General features: G+C 48.2%; 2 protein-coding genes and 1 long non-coding RNA gene across 4 annotated transcripts; 2 read left to right on the forward strand and 1 right to left on the reverse strand.

Moving 5' to 3' along the window:
* The first annotated feature begins 5,569 nt into the window (after positions 1 to 5,569).
* SLC18A1 (solute carrier family 18 member A1) lies at positions 5,570 to 14,602 on the forward strand. Its single transcript, XM_067312534.1, has 15 exons — positions 5,570 to 5,819; positions 6,102 to 6,468; positions 7,327 to 7,385; positions 7,860 to 7,943; positions 8,236 to 8,328; positions 8,696 to 8,785; positions 9,780 to 9,823; positions 10,048 to 10,108; positions 10,256 to 10,351; positions 12,226 to 12,304; positions 12,412 to 12,463; positions 13,021 to 13,084; positions 13,189 to 13,308; positions 13,521 to 13,654; positions 13,962 to 14,602. Exons 1-15 carry the CDS (start codon positions 5,696 to 5,698, stop codon positions 14,073 to 14,075), a joined length of 1,581 nt encoding a protein of 526 aa, XP_067168635.1. The 5' UTR covers positions 5,570 to 5,695; the 3' UTR covers positions 14,076 to 14,602.
* LOC136994495 (uncharacterized) lies at positions 5,849 to 17,082 on the reverse strand. 2 transcript variants are annotated; one of them, XR_010886569.1, is made up of 5 exons: positions 16,055 to 17,082; positions 15,790 to 15,943; positions 12,361 to 12,536; positions 10,074 to 10,161; positions 5,849 to 5,892 (listed from the first exon to the last, which is right to left on the reverse strand). It is a non-coding gene; the product is annotated as an uncharacterized lncRNA (long non-coding RNA). The 2 variants fall into 2 exon arrangements; XR_010886570.1 differs by lacking the exon at positions 5,849 to 5,892 and adding an exon at positions 8,402 to 8,554.
* An 88-nt stretch (positions 17,083 to 17,170) lies between these two features.
* Positions 17,171 to 21,558, forward strand: MAK16 (MAK16 homolog). Its single transcript, XM_067312342.1, has 10 exons — positions 17,171 to 17,233; positions 17,811 to 17,860; positions 18,092 to 18,201; positions 18,406 to 18,470; positions 18,616 to 18,767; positions 19,161 to 19,215; positions 19,297 to 19,371; positions 19,735 to 19,845; positions 20,600 to 20,656; positions 20,962 to 21,558. The coding sequence occupies exons 1-10, from the start codon at positions 17,219 to 17,221 to the stop codon at positions 21,169 to 21,171; spliced, it is 900 nt and encodes a 299-aa protein (XP_067168443.1). The 5' UTR covers positions 17,171 to 17,218; the 3' UTR covers positions 21,172 to 21,558.
* The last annotated feature ends 9 nt before the right edge of the window (positions 21,559 to 21,567 follow it).

The following is a 21,567-nucleotide window of genomic DNA, read 5'->3' on the forward strand; positions in this document are numbered from 1 at the left end:
GGGGGGGGGGGGGAGACAGGGCCCTGGCCCCTCCAGGTGCCCCCTAACAGCCCCCAGGCCCGCGTGGGGCAGAGCTGGGCTGGGTGAGGGGCAGGTTGGGCTCCCTCTGCCCCCCTGCCCCTGCTCACGGTGGGACACCCGGGCTGGGCCCTGAGCTGGGCCTTGGTGCTCCCCACGCTCTGCGGGTGTCCTTGCACTCCAAGCATGCTTTTACTAATATGCTCCAATTTAAAGCAGCACTTTGATCTAAGAGTGTAACAGTAGCTTCTTTGGGGAGATAGGAGATAAGAAATAAAATATAAATGGGCGATGAGGTATGACTATCAATGGAAAAACCCTACTTATTTGATACAGGCATACTTGCAATGTCAAGGGCAGATGGGTGCATTTTTATGTTTAAAGGAGAGTTAGAGTTGCCTTATATCCTAAACTTCTAATTTAATAAAAAATGGCAGTTATCTGTAAACACCTTCATTCCAGGAAATCACTAGTCTGTCAGACTTCCACTTCCTTACAGATTATGTATCTTATCTCTTTACACAGGTTAAATTTTAATAGTTGGTGCTTGTTCTCCTCCATGCTCAGCCACGGGATAGAATTATTTGATGCTGTAAAACAGTATTCTATTAAAACTAGAAACATTTGGTGGGGGAATGCATTTTCAGAGAGATATTGGCAATTCTGTGCGTGTTTAGAGGAGCAGCAAAGTACCAGGGACTGATGGGACTGATGGAAAAGCTTAGCAATCAGACAAAGAATTGTTTAGCTAAGGAGGGAGTAAACACAGAATAAGTAATTCCCAGGCAAACGGACAACACAGTCCAGTGGATTAAATATAAAAGTAGACTGCTTTGGCCAGGTTTCAGCTCTCCTATTGCAATGCGACCTTGAGGACATCACCTAGCTTTTCTGTTTGCTAAAAGCTGGAAGGACTTAACAATATACAAACCAGCAAGACACGCTGAATGACAACCTCTTCGGTTACTTTTATGGTCACCATTTTGTAAACAGAAGCTGCTCCCGCTTGCTCTCAAAGCCTGGCTAAAAGGTGCCCCCCAAGGAACCAGGGACACTAACTGCAATTGCTTGAGGCAGCTCAGCTCATTTGTGTTCTAAATATTTTTAATCTGTTCTTACAGTTCTCGCAGGCTGAGAATGTTTGCCTCATCACCTAAAAATAAAATAGCATTTGACAAAACCATGCAAATTCACCTACTGTATATGCATATATAGCATAAGGCAACAGGCAGCCTGAAGCAACCACCACAAGGCTAGCAATTTGTGTGGCGGGTAATATAAAACTTCCATTATTTAACAGCAAAGGAGACACGTAGCAGAAACTGACTTTAAAGAAAAGTACGGTTTTATGGGGGTCTGTTCCAATTTCTATTTATGCGGTGGGGTTCATCTGACCCAGAAGTGCCAGTATTACATCTATAGGCCATTTGTCAAATGCCACTTTCTAAAATGCTGCTTTGTGCTGCTTGTACTGGTACACAGGAGCCCTCGTTGCATAGCTAATATATTTTACGGCACCTTTGAGGTGAGGCAGCAGCAGACAGCAATCTAGCCAAGCAAAGCCTGCTGTCAATTGAATTCACTAGGAGTGTGATCAGCCTGTGGAGCAATCAGGAGGTCTGCTATCAGTGATGTTTCAGGTCCACGTAAGATGGGTTTGAGGCATCCTATAAAGTCTATTATACTTCCAGGATATCAGAAACGTTCATTACACTTTACTACTTCAGCCGGGCCAGCAGGAAAATTGTAGTCTTTTTTTCCACAGGGTTGTTGGAAAAACAAATTCATTGCAAACATTTATAATGGTTAAAAAAACCCCCAAAACTCAAAGAGAACTGTCTGGAAATATCTGATGGACGCATGCAAATATTTCCACAGCACATCTGAGTAAGCTTTCCCACCTAGCCTGCAGAAGAAGTGACACAACACTGCAATTTGCTTTGGCTGCTTAGGTCCTCACTCTGCCGAATGAGATGGTGTCCTGACTTTGGGGCCTACAGAGAAAAACCCCCTTTGTCCCCACATGCCACTCTTCACTTACAGGGAAATCTCCCTGAAGTATTTTCTACACAGAGCCCATGGTATAGCTGAGCAATTCTGAGCTCACTCAGTAGATGGTAGTGGTGCACTGCTCATCCTCTACTACTTTGCAGATATTTAGAAAGTAATTTCTAGGCCTAGACATTCAATTCTCAGCTCACAAAACACATTTAAAGGCTTCTACTTCTGCTCTAATGCACAACCAGGGAATTCCTCGGTAGGATGCACTCACCTCACGTTACTGACAACAGTTTTTGGCTATGCAGAAGTCAGATAAATGGCCTCAATGGCAGATTTACGTGTCAACAGAGAAAAGGTGAATATGTTTAGGATTTATTTTCTTTCACTGCAGTAAATCTCTGTATCCTGAATGAATGATGGTATCAAGTTTGGTTTAAAAAAGAAATCATAGAGCTCCATGTCAAAAGTTTAAGAAAACAGAAGCAACAAAGAAATCACATTTTAAACAACATTCGCAGTACCTCGCTCATGCATGGATATAATTTTCCATCCAGCTTTGTTTATGAGAAATCAGCCTTGTTAGTCTGAGAAGTATCTCCTTCTCCCTGGAGATAAAGCAGACAGCACGACGGCCTAGGGAAAGGCTGTGTATGAAGCAGCCCACTGCCAGCACCCTTCGGTGGGCAGGAAGCAAGGGCCAGTGGAGGGACCATCGCCTTTCAAATCTGTTGGTATCCAGGGAAGAGGTGAGATTCACCCATATCGCTCAGAGATCGTGGCCTAGATCAGTGGATCCTGACCTTTAAAATTATCTCCATCCACTGGGAACCCTTATCATCCCACTTTTATTTTGGAAATCCTAAAAAACTGATCTGCATTGCGGATTAGGTAAAGGCAGTTTGCCAGAGCCTTGTGGACAAGCCCACAGTTTGTGAATTCGTGACATAAATGTTTCTGTATTCCTTTTGAGGAAGAGCTGCTTGCATTTTTTTTTTCTTCCAGTGCTAGACACACTCAGCACGTAACGGGAAAACCTAGCAGAGACTGGATCCTTTGGAGTGAGCTCCTTGTATTACATCCCTTGGGAGAAGCAGCTGCTCTTTTACTGCCTGTTGCAGGGATTATCTGACATGCATCTCTTTATTCTCCATTTGTAGGCTTTAAGGGAACACAGATCTCACTGAAAGACCCAAACACAGACCCTTGGCAAAAATCCATAGACACTGCCTTTTCCTCTGCGTGTGCTGAAGAATCTCTCTTCCACAGCCATGGTGAGTCCCTCCCTGCTCCATCTGCAGACGCAGCCTCCCTCACCACGTGCACGGTGCACGTACGGCCCGCATCCCTCAAACACGCACGCACTCAGCCCGCACATGGGCATCCGCTCCCAACACGCACCTGCTCGACCCAGTCAACGTACACATACTGCCCGTAGCGATGCCCAGAAAGAGGGAGAGGGGGAGAGCAACTGATGGAATATCCCTCTTTCTTAAAACGGTGTTCCCTGAAAGCTGGATGACGGTTAACCACAAATCCCCAGGGTGCTGCAGGCCTCATCAGTGACATCTGCTTGTTTTTACTCCCGGATGTGTAACAGGAAGTCCAAGTTTGAACAAGGATAGCTGTACCAAAGACAAGCAGCTTTCAGCAGCAACAGAACAAGTCCACCTCAGAGCCTGTCCTTCCACTGAGCTGCACCATCCCCAGATGAAGAGTTAGATTTAAGGGTCGGTGAACAGTCCAGGTTATAGGGCCATTATACAGAGGGGGCTGGAAACCAACAGCTAATCCTATTTGTTGTCCGCTGTAAACACCAGGCTGAGAATTACCAGTTGTCTGTGAAAGGGCACTGGAATAGCCATCAGATGAGACTGGCTATCAGCCACTGGAGAGTAGTCCAAGATCTAGACTATTAGTTATTTTAAAGATCCACTTCCCATGACTATTTAACTAAGCTGGCCATTCTTCCTAATGGATGAATTCATAAACTATTATTCATAAACTGCCTCATAAACTACCAGCCGTTGTGGTAGAGCAGACCTGCACACCATGCAAGAGAGGATGGAAGTCCCAGAGCAGTGTTCAGCGTACTGAGACCCAGGCAACAGTTAAGGTGCTTGGAGGGAGATAAGCATTGATAAAAGCCTGGAGAGTGGGTGCCTCCTTCTGCAGATCAACACCGCATCCTCTCTCCTCCCCGCCCCGCTCAGCCCACCCCACCCCACCGTCCTGCCTCTGACGCAGAGGGAGCTGCAAGGCTGAATGAAACTTGTTTGAGGTTCCAATTAAATCTCCATGGAAGAAGGACATTCATATCCTCTTCTGATAAAAGGTAATAATAAATCCTCCAGGAGCAGCGGTTTCAGACCACACTGCCACTACCACCTGCAGCAGCAGCCAGCTCCTCACCCCAAGATGCGCTCCAGGGTAAGAGTTCGTTTTGCTCTGCTCTGTGCAACAGGTTTGCGTTGAGATGGGGGACAGCATGGCTTGAGATTTAAACGTGACGCTAATTTACTTTACTGGCTTCATTTTACATGCTACTTTCTCTTTTATCTCTCTCTGTGTGAATACATATATATATATCTCTTTATATATTCTCTTGCATTAATTGCATTATTTGGAACATCTTTGCTGGGACTTGGTGGTACAGTGGAAGCCATCCCTGTTTCCCAGCTCAGCGACTTGTGTGGCACCCATGCTAGATGACAGAGGGTTTTGGGGGGGTCGCTTTTTTTTATGAATATTATCGCCTGGGATTTCAGAAAACCACAGGAGTATAGGAAAAAGTGACAGTTTGGACTCAGCTCATTTCGCCTTGCCACTTAGTCTCTGAGGTACAGTCTCTGAGCTGTTAGAATGTAAAGGGCTAATTTAACAGATTTGTGACTGATATTTTCAGTGTGACTGAGCAAGCAATCTTTTTCTCAGCCCCTCTTGAGCCCTGATCTTAATCACGTATGTTAGGCTTTTAAGTCCTGTATCTGGCCATGACATTTCAATTAGGTTAAATGAAAAGACATGTAAGGTAAATGAATTTCCTTTGAGACCTAATTTAATCTCCAAAGAACATGGAATAACAGATCTAGAGATTACTATAGATAAGCCACTGGCTTGATTTGTGCTTTGAGTCCTTGAAAGAAGACTTAAATGATGCCTTGAAGCAGGGACAAGATGTCTCAGGAGACTAGAAATGGGTTATAGAGCACTCCATCTCCTGACTACAGTTTTAAATGCAGGGTTGACAAAACTACCGTCTTTGGCAGAAAGCTGGTGGTCCCATTCCCAGGGAATAGCACCCACCTCTTACAGGACATAGACACTAACTGACCTCAGGAGTCGCTTTCCCAAGGGAGAAGCCATGGGAGGTCATAACCCAGAAAAAGACTTTTGGGACCCTGCACTGAGCTTCCTGGCTTCCCCTGCTCTGTTACCCTGCAAAAGAGCCTCTGAAATAAGACACAGTTAAAGTTCATTAGAGATACAGACAAAAGCCTGTGAAGTAAATGGAAGGATTTCTGTTACCTTCACTGCCTGAGATGAAGCTGTATGTATCCCACCGGACATTTTCGCAGAGTGTGTTCCTTAAAGGTTATAGGAGATCGTCAGCCTTAAGCAGCAGGAGGGACAGACGAGGAGCCAGAAGGACTGAAACTGCCCTCCTGGCTTTCCAGAGATGCCCCAGCCTGCAGAGTACGTCCCCTGGCGCTGGCTGAAGGAGAGCAGGGAGTCTCGGACGCTGGTGTTGGTGGTGGTATTCGTCGCGCTGCTGCTGGATAACATGCTGCTCACTGTTGTGGGTACGTTGTGTGTCTTCTGCTGTGTTGTACATGCTGCCTGTCAGGAATACAGCTCCACAAGACCCGTAGGTACCTGTAACCAGGGGAATGACTTCGGTTGGTCTCCAGCCCAGCTGAAAGAGCCCCAGCAGGGTCTCCCCACAAGAGCCACGGGGAGGGTTGGCAGCAGGGAGATACCCGGACACCTACATCTAGCCAGTACCGATCAGTTCAATTGTGTACCAAGCCAGAAATTTGACAAAAATCACTAACTAAACCCTCCCCTGTTTTTTTTTTTTCCAGTACCTATTGTCCCCACCTTCCTTTATACAACTGAATACGAAGGTGCTAACAGCTCTGCTACCCCAGACCAGACGGAGTCTGCTCCTTTCGCCTTCAAGGCTCCTCGTTTCTCCTCCATGTTCTCCTATTTTGACAACACCACAGTGACCATCTTGGACTACTCTGCCGACAGCACCACGGAGCAGGCGAACGTGACTGAAAGCAGCAGCTTGCCTCAGCTCCCTGAGACCAGCCCACCACCAAAAAGCAGCTGCCTGGAGGGCGAGGAGTTCCTCACCAACGAAAATGTCCGTGTGGGGCTGCTGTTTGCCTCCAAGGCTCTCATACAGCTCATCGTCAACCCATTTGTGGGTCCCCTGACCAACAGGTATGTCGGAGACCTGCTTAGCATGCCTAAATTTGTACCAGGGCTTAGCCTTTCAACGACACTAGCCAACTGCTGCCTGTTAATGCAGGCACTCTTGGCTGAGCAGGAAAGGTCTGTGCTACACATATGAAGCCACTGCAATCACACAAGTACAGGAGGTGGTGAGTGGAATACCAAGGGGGAGAATATATGCATCAGAATAGCCATGAATTTTACCTTTTTAAAAAAAAAAACATGAATGACTTGCAGGTTTGCATTAAAAAATAAGCCTCAGTAATGCTCTTTTCAGGTGTGAACAGATGCTACTTAACACCAGTAACTATCAAATAAACAAACAAATATTTGCAAGCAAATGGCATTTCCATCCCCCTCTGAATACAGTATCTATGCAGGAGCTATTGTTCAGATTTTCTGTCCCTGAGTTTTTCTTCGCCTTTGCCTCTAAGAGACATGCGTGAGGTGGAGCTGGTCTGGCTGGGCAGATGAACTGGCAAAACAGAGCTGTGTCTCTGGGCGCACTTGACAATATTGCCTGAGCACACACTGGAGGCTTCCATGTACTAAACACACAGGTACAGCCACGCTGTAGTCACTCACGTTTCCACGTACAACTATAATTTAAGTGCATGGCATGCACATGCAAGCCATACTCACCAAAAGATACCAACTGACACAAACACCCCGTGAACATACCTAAATGCACACAGGCACATGTACTAAACATATTTCCCCATCTACACATCAAGACATGCTTACAGGCTCACAGAGATGTGCGTATTAAGGCTAGGTAGCAAGATCCAGACCTTGACCCGAACTGAGGAATTTTCTTTGAGTTCTTGCCTTTTTTTCCCTTTCTAGGATAGGATACCACATCCCCATGTTCATTGGATTCATCATCATGTTTCTCTCCACAGTCAGTGAGTATTTCCCTCCGGTCTGCCTTTCATATCACAGCAGCGTGCTGGGCCAGGGACCCAGGCACTAATCTGAGGTAAGAGTAGCACAGGACAAAATATGTCCGGTCTATGCTTGTCCCACCATCCTCACACGTAAGATGAGTAAAGAGTGAGAGCAGGGCAACTGATCTCAGAAACAGGCAACAAGGCCAAGCAGCATCTAGTGTCATACCACGTCCAAGCTAGGTGTAGGCTGAGGCCACTGCTCACCCTTTGGACCTCTCTAAGCCTGGGCTCTGTGGCCGTTATTTAAAGGCTCCAGGAAGGAAAGCCTTCTGTCTCCGAAGCTGATAATTTCCTTTCACATAGGGGAAGGGAAGACAGCAGCCACCAGTGAGTGTCAAGGTTTGTGAGTGTCAAGGGAGGTAACCAAGGGTTTAACTCAAGCCTGAACCAGGTGCGATTCTGCCTGATGCTGTGTTTCTCTCTTCTCAGTGTTTGCTTTCTCAGGCACCTATACCTTGCTGTTCATTTCTCGAGCACTCCAAGGCATTGGTTCATCATTTTCATCAGTTGCAGGTAAATGTTTTAGCTCATTGCATGACACATTCAGTCTCGACTTCTGCCCTAGTCCTTAGTGTCCCTTTTAGCTCTCCTTGTCTGGGTTCAACTGTTGTCTCACAAACAATCAGCAGCTCGGACTCCTCCTCCTCACTGCGCCTGCCTGGCTCGTGCAGACAGAGCACACCAAATACAACCCACTCGACAAGCAGATAAATCCACAAGAAATGCCTGGGTGGGTTTCAGAGAGGTGTCCAACAGCAGGCCACAAGCCAGACTCACGTAGCCTCTGCTTTCTCTCTGCTCCCAGGCCTGGGCATGCTGGCCAGTGTGTACACGGATGACTCTGAGAGAGGCAATGCAATGGGGATCGCTCTAGGAGGCCTGGCCTTGGGTGTGCTGAGTAAGTAAACCTTGTTCCCAACAGGGTTTGCATCAATGGCATCTCCGATTCCTCGCTGGCCATCACTTACTGCTTTCAGTACGCGTGGCTGTGTCCCTTCCCCAGCCTGCAGCTCCAAAGGCTGGTCTTCCCGCCGTTCTTCAGCATTCCCATTCTCTGCTCACTCTCCACAGCCACAGTCTGCTGGTTCTGACACCTTCTCCTGCGGCTATCGCTCAACAGGCAGCTGCTTTAATATGACTCATCATTATATGCAAGCAGGGCGATGCAGAAAAAACCACGATGCCAGGGTACTAACACCTGCTGCCTGGATGTTCGTGGCAGGAAGCCAGCACTGCTGCTGTGTGACAAAGCCTTTCCCTTGCAGTTGGGGCCCCCTTTGGAAGCGTGATGTACGAATTTGTTGGGAAATCATCTCCCTTTCTGATCCTGGCATTCTTAGCCTTGCTGGATGGAGGTGAGAAGCCAAATGGTCTAATCTGACCAAAAAAAAAAAAACCTCACATGAAAAGATTTAAATATATCTATCTGAGAAACAATCTCTCAGGGCTTGTGTGAAGGAAGAGGCAGATTAATATGAAGCAGGTGATATCATCATTTTCAGTTATTCTAACTGTTATTGCTAAATTATATATTTTCTATCACCAAATGCATGACACAGCAACATACTAAGAATTAGTCCCTCATTACTTAATAAACTACTTGATTGCTTTTATAAGGTTGAATAACACATTCAGTAAAGCTCTTTGAACTGAATATTCTTTGAAAAGGCACGCTTGGTACTTTCTGCAATCTCTTCGCCATAACCACATACAAATTAGTCTTTGCCAGTGTAAATGGTGGTTCTTGTTCATTCCCAGAAAGCTGTATTATAAATGCAGGTCATGATGGCTTTCAGAGTGTAATGGCAAAGTTATAAATAGTGGAAATGTGTATTTTTAGAGGCAATTATTAAGCTAATTTAATTATAGTCACAGTTACAATCTTTGCCTAGACGTAATGTAAGACATCTTTAATGAAGCATGTAAGAGCCTTTGGAAGATGAAACGTAGATTCCCCTACATATGGAACTTTTTTTTTTTTAATCTTACTCTTTTCCACGTCTAATTCCTGTCATGCTCTAGTTGTGGCTCCCTAGCAGGCAACCAGCAGCCTGACAGAGAGCATTTGCATCTTTGCCCGCGTCATGCCTTGATAAAGCAACTCCAACACAATCGCTGGCTCCTGCTTCCACTTAAGTCAATGGGAATTTTGCTGCTAACTTCAGTGGAAGCAGGCCTGGGACCTAACTCTCTCCTCGCCTGTTTGAATCGTGTCCCACTGGCACATTTACTGCATCCCTGGGGTCTCTGTCAATGAGAGGGGTCCTGCCGCAGGAAAAGCCAGAGGGAAATGTGGATTGAAGTGATGCCATCTCAAGAAGTAAGTAAACAACAGTGTTTTTTCCGTAGCTTTACAGCTTTGCATACTGCAGCCCTCTAAGATCTCCCCTGAGGTAAGCACAAATATGCGCATGTATGTGATCTTGTGCCAGACTGTGAACAACACAGGCCTGGATTCCCCAGAGGGGAAGGCTGCAGAGACGCTGCCTGCTTCACACCGAGCGCGGATCTGAACGCGCCCGAGCGAGCGCGCAGCCTGGCGCGGCACACTTGGTGCTCACGCTCCCCCTCTCGCTGCCTCCCCTGTAAACCGCTCCCCCCCGTTCCTGTCACGCAGGGCACCAAAGGCACACCTGTACTCACCTTGCTGCGAGACCCCTACATCCTGGCTGCTGCAGGTAAAAGCAGATGTCAGCACGCCACCGTGCTCCTCTCTGGGTACCTGTGCCTGCTGATTAGAGAGACTCACTTGTGGCATCTGCTGTATTTGAAATCGCAGCAGGGGAAGGCTTAAGTAGAGCATTTCTCTATTTTCTCCCCGCCAGGAGCCCTCTGCTTTGCTAACATGGGGGTGGCCATGCTCGAACCCACCTTGCCCATCTGGATGATGCAAACCATGTGCTCCCCGAAATGGCAGCTAGGTAGGTGCCTTGCTTTGTGGTCTTAACCTGTGAATGACTGTTCAATACTGCTTAGCTAGAATAGGTCCTGTTTCGGCACTGTGAGAGGGATTAAACGATCTCTTCAGTCCCATTTTCTATCTTTCTAAAAGGAAATAAACATATACTGTCACCTGCCCAGAGCGAGTGATCCCAGGCTGTGTATTGCTCCAATTTCAGCGGAAATGTCCTTAGGGGTTGCTATACAATGTGCTTTCTCTCTATTATTGCAAAAACCATGTAGGATCAGACTCCCCACAACAGCAGTAACAGTGGAAAAAAGGCTGCTTCATGCAGACAAGCCTTTTGAATCCTGTGCCCTGCAGGGCAGATAATCGTACTGTGCTGGGGTGAAATCATGGCTGGCCAGATGGATTTTGCATAGGCAGCTTTGAGTAAAATAAGGCCATTTAGAGAGTCCCAGGGAGGGCAGGATGGCACATGCTAATTACCAGCTGCCTAAGAAATGTGATATGGAGATAGTATTGTCTGTGTTTGCTACAAAAATAAAACTAATCATTATAAAATCCAATTGGCTGAGGAATGACCTGGGGGATGCCCCAGGCTACACTTAGCTCCCAAATTGAATTGCAACCAGGGAGCAGCAGGGCTGAGAAAGCAACTAATCGAGTTATTCTTCAGGCAGGCAGGAGCATCCATCCAGATAAGAGTCCCTGATGCTTTGCTTGAGCAAGTGACTGAGCAAGGACGGGTGAGGGCAAAGCAGACTCCCAAGGCTTGTGGCAGTGGGGAGAAGGGACAGCTTAGCTGCCGTACAGCTACAATAGCTATAGGCTGAGAAATGCCCTCAGAGCTACCCTGGTCACCACTGAACTCAAGGGGAATCTTTGCAGTGACTCAGTAGGCACCAGAGTCAGACCCCCTGGAGACGAAGTGACACACGGGGGAATAAGAGGTTAGCAGACATCAGAGAAAACCCCAGGTAAATTTACTAGATTTTCAGGTAGCTCAGATTTGGGAACAGTTTGGATTTAGATACAATTCAACCAAAAGTCACCAATCTAAAAAACAATTATAAACTCAAGGGGTTTGCTTTGGGTTGCCCACTCCCATAATTCTGGAAGAAACCAAAAAAGCTTGGACTAAACCTGCAGGATTAACTGTGTTTTGCAGCTGTTAAAGAGAGGAAAGAAAATTAAACATAAATTGGCGTGTTTCAATAAGGAAGTTGTCTTAGTGAGATAGAGCTGATCAGCTTTATTTATAGTCTCTGGGAGAGTATATTAAAAATAAACAACTGGTAAATCAGCAAGCAGTTCAAATATTTAATTTGGACTACATAATGATCCCTAAGATTTTTATTTAAGCAGTTATGTTATTCCTCTATTTTGTGAGCTAAAAGATGGAGGCAAGGGGAGAAAGGTGGAAGAGGAAGAAACTATGCCAGAAGAGAAGGATGAGCTTACTAAAGCAGGGGGAACAAAAAGTTCTGGCTTTAGTTTCTGGTTGTCTCACAGATTTTCTGGGTGAATAACTGCACCCCTGTGTGCCTCCGTTTCTCACCTCTGCAACAAGCACACTTCTTTCTGTGCCTCCCTCTGACTGTCTTTACGGAGAGCCTCCACCCCAGGTTTGTGCAGGGCCCAGAGCAAGGGGGCAGCTAGAGCAGCTCTGCCGTAACACAGATGCGCGGCAATGGTCACAGCGGAAAAAGAGAAGCACCACTGCACCGAAGGGCACCCACAGCGTCTGCGCTGGACATTGGCTGCCTGGGTCACGTGCCAATATTCTCTACATGAACCCTCCTAAAGCGGCAGTTAGTGAACACTTTTGCAAATTCTTGCAGATCTCCTGTTTTTGCTTAAGGATTACGCACTCCTTTCTTTCTCTCTCAGGGATGGCATTCCTTCCTGCCAGTATATCCTACCTCATTGGCACCAATCTCTTTGGGGTTCTGGCTCACAAAATGGGGCGGTAAGTGGAAAACAGAGATTTCAGAACAGCCCAGTCTTGTGTTTTCAGTGACTTACGTTCATGCTGCTGCGCACGTCTTCGCTTTCCTAACTCCGGCCTCGTTGCAGGTGGCTCTGCTCTCTCATCGGAATGGTTGTGGTGGGAATTAGTCTCCTTTGCGTAAGTCATAAGAGAACTCCGAGACTGTTCTGTCACAGGATCAGCAGGGGTAACGCGGGCGATGCCGTCCCTTCTGCAGAGACAGGAGAGTAAAGCCCCCAGCATTTATAAACTTCTCTTAAACACAGCAGTTCAGGTCATAGGGGATTTTTTCCATGGAACAATAGCGGAACAGGTTGTGCCTGCTCCGCAGGACCGGAGACAGGAAAAGCAGTGGGTATTGCGGATTAGAGTCAACACATTCAGCCTAAGCAAAAACGCCCTAAGGTCCCTCTCTGCAACCCTAACGGTAGTATAGATGCCGAGTGCACCGCAAAGGCAATGGGTACGAGGCTGCAAAGGAGAAAGAGGGAAGCTTCTCTCCTTGCACCAAGACCTCTGCTACTCACGCTGCGAGGTTGATCCCTGGACTCTGAAACTGGGTTACATGTCTGGCAGTTAGCAGATGTCCAGTGGTTGCACTATCTATTTCAGAGATCTGTTACACCTCAAAGGGCTTTCTACAACTCAGACAACTCTTCTGGCCTCATTCACGTGTTCTCTCCTTCCTCTCAAAGGTACCTCTGGCAAAAAACATTTATGGGCTGATTGCCCCAAACGGTGGCCTTGGCTTTGCCATAGGTAAGCTGTCAGTGCTCAGTCAGTACAGCACAGTCCAAATGCAGCTCCCGTCACCATCCCTGGGGGAGGCAATGACTGACCAGGTTGTTCTTGCTTCGGGGCAGGAATGGTGGACTCCTCAATGATGCCTATCATGGGTTACCTGGTGGACCTTCGCCACACCTCTGTCTATGGCAGCATCTACGCCATAGCTGATGTCGCCTTCTGCATGGGCTTTGCTATCGGTATGCACTAACTCTTACCCATACGATGACCTACGCAGTGTAGGTCTTCGCTCCATTTATCGTTCCCTCTTCTCCACCCAGTGTTCACATGAAGCAACTAGCACTAAATCTGTGATCACTGGGTTGAAGACTCATAGAGCCTCTCCAAACCGGAAAGGCACCTTTTGCTCTCTTTCTGTCATCTTAGCCATTTTTAATTTTTAAACGTGCAGGTCCATCCACAGGAGGCGCAATTGTACGAGCTATTGGATTTCCCTGGCTGATGGTCATCATAGGAGTTATCAACATTGCTTACGCTCCTCTTTGCTGGTATCTGCGCAGCCCTCCCGCTAAAGAGGAGAAGATTGTGAGTTTATCCTTAAAGCATAGGGTCTTGAAAATCCAGAGATTTTTTTGTGGAACTATAAAAAATTGCCTGGGATTGTACTTTCCCTTTTGGGCTCTACTCTGCCCTTAACAAGGGGACAGAAAATTTAAACAATAAAACCCAGAAGAGTTTGGAGCTATGGTCCCTCCCTTAACTCACAGGTTGTATTCCCTGGGCAAAAACTGTTGACTGCTTTGGATTTCTCTCAGAGTGATAATGTTCACATGAATTACTAAAATTAACTACCATTTTTACTAAAGCATGATTTTTTTTCTCCTTTACATAGGCAATTTTAAGCCAGGAATGCCCCATGCAAACCAAAAGCTTCACCACGCAGAAATCGCTGAGAGATTTCCCTCTCACAGATGACAGTGATGTGGAGGCAGAAAATGCAGAATAGCAAGTGCAAAGACGTGTGCCCTGTTTTGAAGCTGTATTATGTTTACAGAGCCATGGGCATATTAGCACTCAAGAATAATAACTTAGCTTCTCACAAAACTTGCGGACACAGGGCAGACACAGGAATCCTGGGCTGTATCGTTCATCTGTTCTCTTGGCCATGCAAGCCCCATTAAGGAAAAAAGAACCAGGATTTGGGGGCTCTATATGTTTAGCTATGCCACTCATTTGCTGTGTGACCTCTAGGCAAGTCACCCAACTTCATCATGTCTCATCTGTTAAAAGGTTACAAAGACGGGAAAATTGTATCATCCTCTCCTACAGAAGAGCATTTTCCCGGGCACAGTCCACCCACATTATAAGGGGTAATATCAACATCTCTCCCAGACAATTTCAGTGACATTTGTTAATGTCTTTAAAGAGCTTACTGCTCTTAGAAGAAAAGCAATGGAGAAGACTAATATAAAATCATCAGCAGCAACTTTGGAAGACTTCTTTCTCTGCAATTCTGCTAATGCCCAGCACAAACTCTGGCTGTAACAGCAGGGCACCATCCATCTCTGTCACTGCCAGTCTGCCAATAAAGATATCATTATACCATTAATGTGCTTCATGCTCACCTGAAGTTTGTTTAAAAAAAAGAAATCCACTGTTATCTTGGTATAGCTTTATGTACTGTGCTATCTACAAGCTATTTACGGATCTTTGGGTGTCTCTATCATTCAATAAATTAATTCATTTTCTTTGAGGAATTCTAAGAAATCCAGGCATAACTAAGGCTGAAACCAGTTTTAGACCCTTAGACACAGACATGGCCAATGAAGCCAATTAGACCACTGGTGATGATAAGCGACTAATAGCAAATTTTTTAAAATCACCACTTCTCAGCTGAGACAGGGTAACAGACTGTCTTTGTGATTCTAGCCTACTGCAATGAAAAGTACCATCAATTGGTTTAATTGCCATTTTGCAATTAACCGACCACACATTTAGAAAGAGAGCAGCTGCATTAATTACATGAATTATTAAATATAAAAACATTAAAAAACATGGTAGTGATGTAAAGAGAGAGAGTTAAATAATAGAAGTCACCAAATTAATTATATAATTAATATAGATGGGAACATAGAAACTCCCATGATCTCATTTTTTCCACTCAAACCTCAAACCTGGAACTTCTCCGCATCCAGCATTAGCAATACATAAATGTTCATTTCTGTTTTGAATGAGCAGTTGTGCAATGCACAGACATTTCACTTGCCAGAAAGAATAGCTGGTTCACCATTCTGCAGCCCTAGAACAATGCAGATGCTCTTGCCAGCGTGGTAACAGGAGGATAATAACAATTCATCAAGATATGGTACCTTATGACTCATTACCAAAGGTCATAAACAGTAAATGGCTGTTGTCAGGCAATCCCACATTCATGATGGGCCCATCTCACCTTGCATGTGCAAGACACAATTGTATTTCTTAGGCTGACTGGAAATGACTAATGTTAATCCTGTTCTCAAAAACTGGTTATTTTTATCTTCCACCTGTTTCCTTGTTTTGCCAAGAATAAAAAGAAAAATGTGTTTGCTTTCTGTGATGGAAGGAAAAAACTGAACCATTCTACGTGGGGATTTATTCACACCTCCACACTACATCTCCCAGTTAAATATTAACTCTCAGCTTGCATACATGCCTGGTGGCTGGTTGCTTTGGAAACTCACCCCTTGTGACTAACATGAAAGCAGCCAAGCCTTCGATTCCTACCAGGTGGGCTCCTTGCCAGCCAACCATCCCCTGGGTGTCTCATCCGGCAGCTTATTCTTCACATCAGGAATGCAAGTCAGATTCCTTCTGCTAGCACTGGCAGTCAAGACTCTGTAATTAATAAATTAGTTGCAGTGCCAATAATATTGATGGAGTTTCCCTGCTCTGAGAGATGAATTAGGTCGCAATCTTTGAATCAAACGAACCAAAGTTTTTACTAACCCTGCTGAAAGCACTAATCTGTTTAATTCCTGACTGCATTAACAGTGTTGTAAACTGGTATCACGAGCTCTGCAGCTTCAGGAGGCAGAGGGAGCCAAGGGGGCGTCTCAGCAGCTGTGGAGGAAAGGATCTGCTTTGGGCCAGGCTTTGCAGACAGACATTTCCCTCGCAGCAGCCTGTCTGCTCAGGGCAAAACTGGAAAGGATCAGTCTGCATCGGGAGCTGATTGCATCAGTCATTCTCTCAGTCTCTGTCACTGAGGCAGCTGCAATTTCCTATTTTGCAGAGCTTTAGCGGAAGAGCAGACACAGCCTATGGCCAGACCCCTTTCTGCTGTGATCCTGGCGCACCCAGCCAGAAATGGGCCTTTTCCAGCACCGGGAGGAGCGATGTCCAGAGACAAGGCCTCGACGCGGGGGCTCGGTCAGGGCGCTCTCCTGGCCCAGCCGGCGCCACACCCCGAGGGCAACAGGCCCCAGAGGCAGCTGCCTTTCGGGTGGGCTGAAAAAGGGGCATCTTGAGGTCAGTAACACGACAAGCCTCACAGACAACGTGTGCCAACATCATGACCTCTTTCAAACGCACTTCTATTTCCTTCCCTGAAGCTCTTCTGAAGCTCCGCACTGCCTCCAGACTGGACCCCATTCCCGTCACTGCTCCCTAACCACTTCCGAGCGCTCTGCAGGGCCCGGCTCCGGCTCCTGGGCCTACGCCACAGCCGGCTCCTGACCCCACCGGCTTTGCCCGGGAACAAGAGCGCTGTACGACATCGCACCGTCTTTTAGGCGGGCCAAGCTGAGGTGACGACAAGAAGAAAACGCTGCCAGGGCCCTGGGGCGCGGGAAATACCGTGTTACAGAAAAAGCGCGTAGTTCAGACCAACGCTCTGGTGACTACAGCGGCGCAGGTGCCCTTTTATAAATGCTTTTCCTCCTACGAGTCGGGGAAGGGGGCTGGATCCTGCGGGTGAACCTCGTCACCGAAAGGGGAGAAGCGCTGCGCCGCCTCCCTGCAGCCGCAGCCGCAGCCGCCGCCATCTTGGCGCCCGGCCCCCGTCCGCCCCGCCCCGCCCAGCTCTCGCGAGACCCCGCGCTCTCGCGAGCGCCGCGGCGCCGCCCCGCCCCTTCCGGCCATGGCGGCGCGCTGAGGGCGCGAGCTGTCACCATGCACTCGGACGACGTGAGTCCCCCCCCGCTCGGCCCGGTCGCGTCCGCCCCGGGCAGGCGGCTGCTCCGCAGCCAATCGGCGCCCGCGCCGCCGTTGAGTCGGTTGCGTCCGGCCGGGGCGTTCCCCCCCCCCTCCCCCGGCGGAGGCGGCGGGGCACGTGGCTGCCCCCCCCCCCCCGGGGCAGATACACCTGGATGGGGGGCGAATATATCCGGGGGGGAGGGGTTGAACCTGGGTAGGGGGCAAATATACCCGGGGGGGGAGGGGTTGAATCTGGATCGGGGGCAAATATACCCGGGGGGGGGGGGGGGGTTACATATGCCTGGAGGAAAGGTGGATATAGTGGGGGGGGCAGATAGGCTGCAGCAGGGCAGGGGAAAATGCCCGGAGAGGAGGCAGATGCACCTTGGGGGGGGGGGGAGAAATACACCTGGAGGGAGCAAATACACCAGAGGGGGGCAGGTATTGCTTGGGGGGGGGTATGGTCGGAAGGAGGCAGCGATTCCTGGGAGGAGTAAACGGGAATTGGGCGGGGGGCGATGCGCTGCCCGGGGGTGCTGCCTGCGCCATTCCCTCCTTGTCCTCGCAGGTCGTGTGGGACACGCTCGGGAACAAGCAGTTCTGCTCCTACAAGATCAAGTGAGTTCGCGTGCGGCCGGCGTCGGCCCGGAGGGGCAGATTTGGTGCCTCTGAGGTCCTGCGCGTTCCCCTGAAGCAGCGTGCCGGGTCTCGCTCGTGTCTCTGCTGCCGCGACCGAGGCGTGAGAGTCGCAGAGCCAGACGCGACCATCCCCGCGCGTGCCGGGCGATGCAGGCTGCGCAGCGTGGTGCTCCGGCCCTGGCAGTTCATCTCACATCTCTTTTTTTCCAGGACAAAAACCCAAAACTTTTGCCGCAATGAGTATAACCTGACTGGCCTGTGCAACCGTTCCTCCTGCCCGCTGGCGAACAGCCAGTACGCGACCATCAGGGAGGAGAAAGGTGAGAGTCTGGCAGCGCCCACCAGCAGCTCCCTTGGAGCCGAGGTCCAGGGTTGTGATGAAAAACCTGCTGGGTGGGGAGGGGGCGAATCCTGACTGCCGGGAGGGCACGTGTCCCGGCGGCTCTGAACACTCACCCAGCTGCAGGAATACGCTCAGTGTTTCTGCTGGGCGTCAGGTGGGCTCACGGTCCTCTTTTCTTTAGGTCGGTGCTACCTGTACATGAAGACGATAGAGCGGGCAGCCTTTCCCAGTCGACTTTGGGAGCGGGTGAGTTAATGAGAGCAGACCGTTAACCAAGTGTGCTTCAGTATAACACATCGATGGGCAGGTGGTGATAGGACTCTCCCCAAAGGCAGAAGTATCTCTGCTTTGCTGCTGCTCCATGGCTTGAAACTCTTCCTCTTTCCCCCAGGTCCTGCTGAGCAGGAACTATGAGAAAGCGCTGGAAGAGATAGATGAGAATCTCATCTACTGGCCACGGTTCATCCGGCATAAATGCAAGCAGCGATTTACTAAGATCACGCAGTACCTTATCCGCATCCGGAAGCTGACACTCAAGCGACAGTAAGTGATGCTACTTTGCTTTTGCTTTTCCCCCTTCTGCTTCCTGGGACCTTCAGGAGAAGCGCGTAACCAGAAGGGATCGTGTCAGTTTGGCTTCCCAAGCCGTTGCCCATCCACTGAGCTGTGGTCACTGGCCACGTATACAACCCTTTCCTGCCTCTGTGCAGCTACAGATATTTGCTCTAGTGGTTTTCCTGGTGGCTGGAAGCTTTGGCAGGCCTGGAAATGAACCCAGTTGAAACCAGTTTAACTCAGCATATGTAGATGCACTTAAACTGGTTGCAATCACCCTTCTAATGATATAGCTGCTTCCAAAAGGCTGGCTGTTGTCCTGAATGAACATTTGCTCCAAGGCTGAAAGATTCATTAACTGGCCCTTGTTGTTTCTTGTAGGAGGAAGCTTGTTCCTTTAAGCAGAAAGATTGAAAGGCGAGAGAAGAGAAGAGAGGTAATAGACTCTTCCATATAATTTGTCTGATGGTCCGTGTGTCTTTAAAACAACTGACCCAGCTCCTCTTTGCTTTATTAGGAGAAAGCTCTGATTGCTGCTCAACTGGATAATGCCATTGAGAAGGAATTACTGGAGAGACTGAAACAGGATACAGTAAGGATCGTTGCCCTCAGAGCACAGCCGGAAAACTGCTCTTACTGCTCTGTCCTGCTGATTCTCTGTGGAGGGGCACGTGTGTGGGTGTGAAAGAAGCACCACCCATGTCAGAGGGGTAGGGGACCATCGCATCCTGCCCTTGTATGCCTTCGTAACGGGCTGGAGAACTTGCTTCCCCAAAAGTCTGGGCCCCTCACTTTCTATGCCAGAGTGTGTACTTCTGAATTAGGGAAGGGGCTGGACCACAAGTTCAGCCTAGTTTGATACTGCCTCCATGCAAGCCGTAGGCTTTAGATAATCCTACCGCCAACAGCTGTTTATCTTGTATGACTTAAAGAAAACCCGTGTTTTCCTTTTCAGTACGGAGACATCTACAACTTCCCCATTCACGCTTTTGACAAAGCTTTGCAACAGCAGGATGCAGAGAGTGAGAGTGACTCTGATGTGGAGAAGGAAGAGGAGGAAGATGAGGTAATGTTTTCAGCAGAGTACCACAATTAATCCTTCCCTGACCCAGTGCGGCCCCCCCTGTGTGCCTGCGTGCTGAGAATCTCCGTGTGAATGCCAGGCTGAGAGGAACAGATTAGGGGAGGTGAACGGAGGAAAAGTGTGCGTGTGCAAGTGAATGATCACGTGTCCCTGTCCCCTTCTCTTGTTCTTTGTTAGCTGGTGTGCAGTCAAGCACAAAGATTGTCTTGCTCACCTGGTCCGTTCCTGGGGTCACATTGACTGCTCTTAGGAGTGTTTATGCTCAGCAATTCCCTCTCATGAACAAGGAGCCAGGTTCTTTCTGCCTCTTCATTTCTCCTGTTAGTTGCCATAAATCTCTTCCTACTGCGGCTCCATTACGTGCAGGTCTGCAACCCACTGCAGGCTTTAGTTTCATTGGTAACGTCCAGGGCAGCAACAGGCTCGTAGCCCACAGAAGAGCAGATGTTAACCACTTGCAGAAGGTGCCTGCTGCATACTGCTTTTGCAGATGGGCTGGTGCTAAACCTGAACGCCAAATACATCCTGATAGCTGCTGGCACGAGTCATTGCTGTGGTGACAGCAGCGTGGCTGTCTCCCCCTGCTTTTCACTGTATAGGGGACAACAGTCTATGCTCCGGGTTGTCCTATGCAGGTGGGCAGTCCAGGGCTGCTAATTGACACTAATTCCTTTGTGGGTACTGACAATGTGTTGTGTTCAGTGTGCACCCGCTAGCTTCTGACCCTTTCTTACAGGACACAGATAAGAGAGAGTTTGTGGAAGCAGATGACAGTGACCTCAGTGATTTTGAGGTAGGTGAAGCACCATCTATTAACTGTAAGCACAGTGGAAAGATAAGCTGCTTAAAAGTAACCTCCACCAGGCTGGTGTCTCTGGTGATGGGATAAGAGCCAATGCAATCAGATTTGTGAAGTTTAATGGTACAGTTGGACTGCGCTGTATCTGTTACACCTGAAGTCTGCTGGCTAGACAGCTGGGAGCCGGGAATTGTAAAAGTGGAATTGGATACGCATCATTTTGCAGAAAGTGGAGGTTAAGTTACACAGCCTGCTTTGACATTACTGCAAGCATTAAATCTCTTGTCTTTCTTACTCAGGACATGGATAAGTTGGAAACAAGTAGTGAGGAAGAGCAGGAAGACAAGTCCTTCAGCGAGGAAGAAGAGGAAGAAAGAGAGAAGAAAGCTGCTCACTCCAAATCCAAGGGGAAAACTCCCCTGAAAGGACCGGCCAGGAGAAAACGACCCTACATTGAAATAGAGTATGAAGAAGAAACAGAGCCAGCCACTAAAACAAAAACCACCTGACTCCTTCCTGGACTTGCATTTTGTACTGAATGACAGGACTCCAGATCTGTCACTAAAACTCCTCCAGCTTCCACTCATCTGAGCAGGAGCCTCAAAAAAATCCCCCCGCTCCCCAGCATTCTAGATTATTAATTTTCTTTCTCCAAGATGAGAAGGATTTCTGTCCCCCCCCCCAGGAAACTGAGGTGAGTTTGTGCAGCTCCTGCATTAAGTACTGTTTAGTGAAGAAGACTACCCACCTTCTTTGCAGCTACACTAGGCTGAGCCCAGACTGTGCTCCAGGGAAGAACCTGGACTGGGGACACCATTGCTTTGTTCTAAAGCTGGAAAAGCCTGGATGTGACAAGGAATACACAATTGTACCTTGTTCGGAGAGGTATGGGGCTAACAGAGAAA

Source organism: Apteryx mantelli, chromosome 29 (genome assembly GCF_036417845.1).
Source record: "Apteryx mantelli isolate bAptMan1 chromosome 29, bAptMan1.hap1, whole genome shotgun sequence".
Classification (NCBI taxonomy): domain Eukaryota; kingdom Metazoa; phylum Chordata; class Aves; order Apterygiformes; family Apterygidae; genus Apteryx; species Apteryx mantelli.

What these genes read in the sequence shown, in the direction of transcription:
- MAK16 (XM_067312342.1), top strand. An exon ending in AAGCTGACACTCAAGCGACA is followed by an intron (nt 18,768 to 19,160) that starts GTAAGTGATGCT and finishes TGTTTCTTGTAG; the next exon opens with GAGGAAGCTTGTTCCTTTAA. An exon ending in GGCGAGAGAAGAGAAGAGAG is followed by an intron (nt 19,216 to 19,296) that starts GTAATAGACTCT and finishes TTGCTTTATTAG; the next exon opens with GAGAAAGCTCTGATTGCTGC.
- SLC18A1 (XM_067312534.1), top strand. Translation starts at nt 5,696, where the DNA reads ATGCCCCAGCCTGCAGAGTACGTCCCCTGGCGCTGGCTGAAGGAGAGC. An exon ending in CTTAGCCTTGCTGGATGGAG is followed by an intron (nt 8,786 to 9,779) that starts GTGAGAAGCCAA and finishes TTTTTTCCGTAG; the next exon opens with CTTTACAGCTTTGCATACTG. An exon ending in TGGGAATTAGTCTCCTTTGC is followed by an intron (nt 12,464 to 13,020) that starts GTAAGTCATAAG and finishes TTCCTCTCAAAG; the next exon opens with GTACCTCTGGCAAAAAACAT.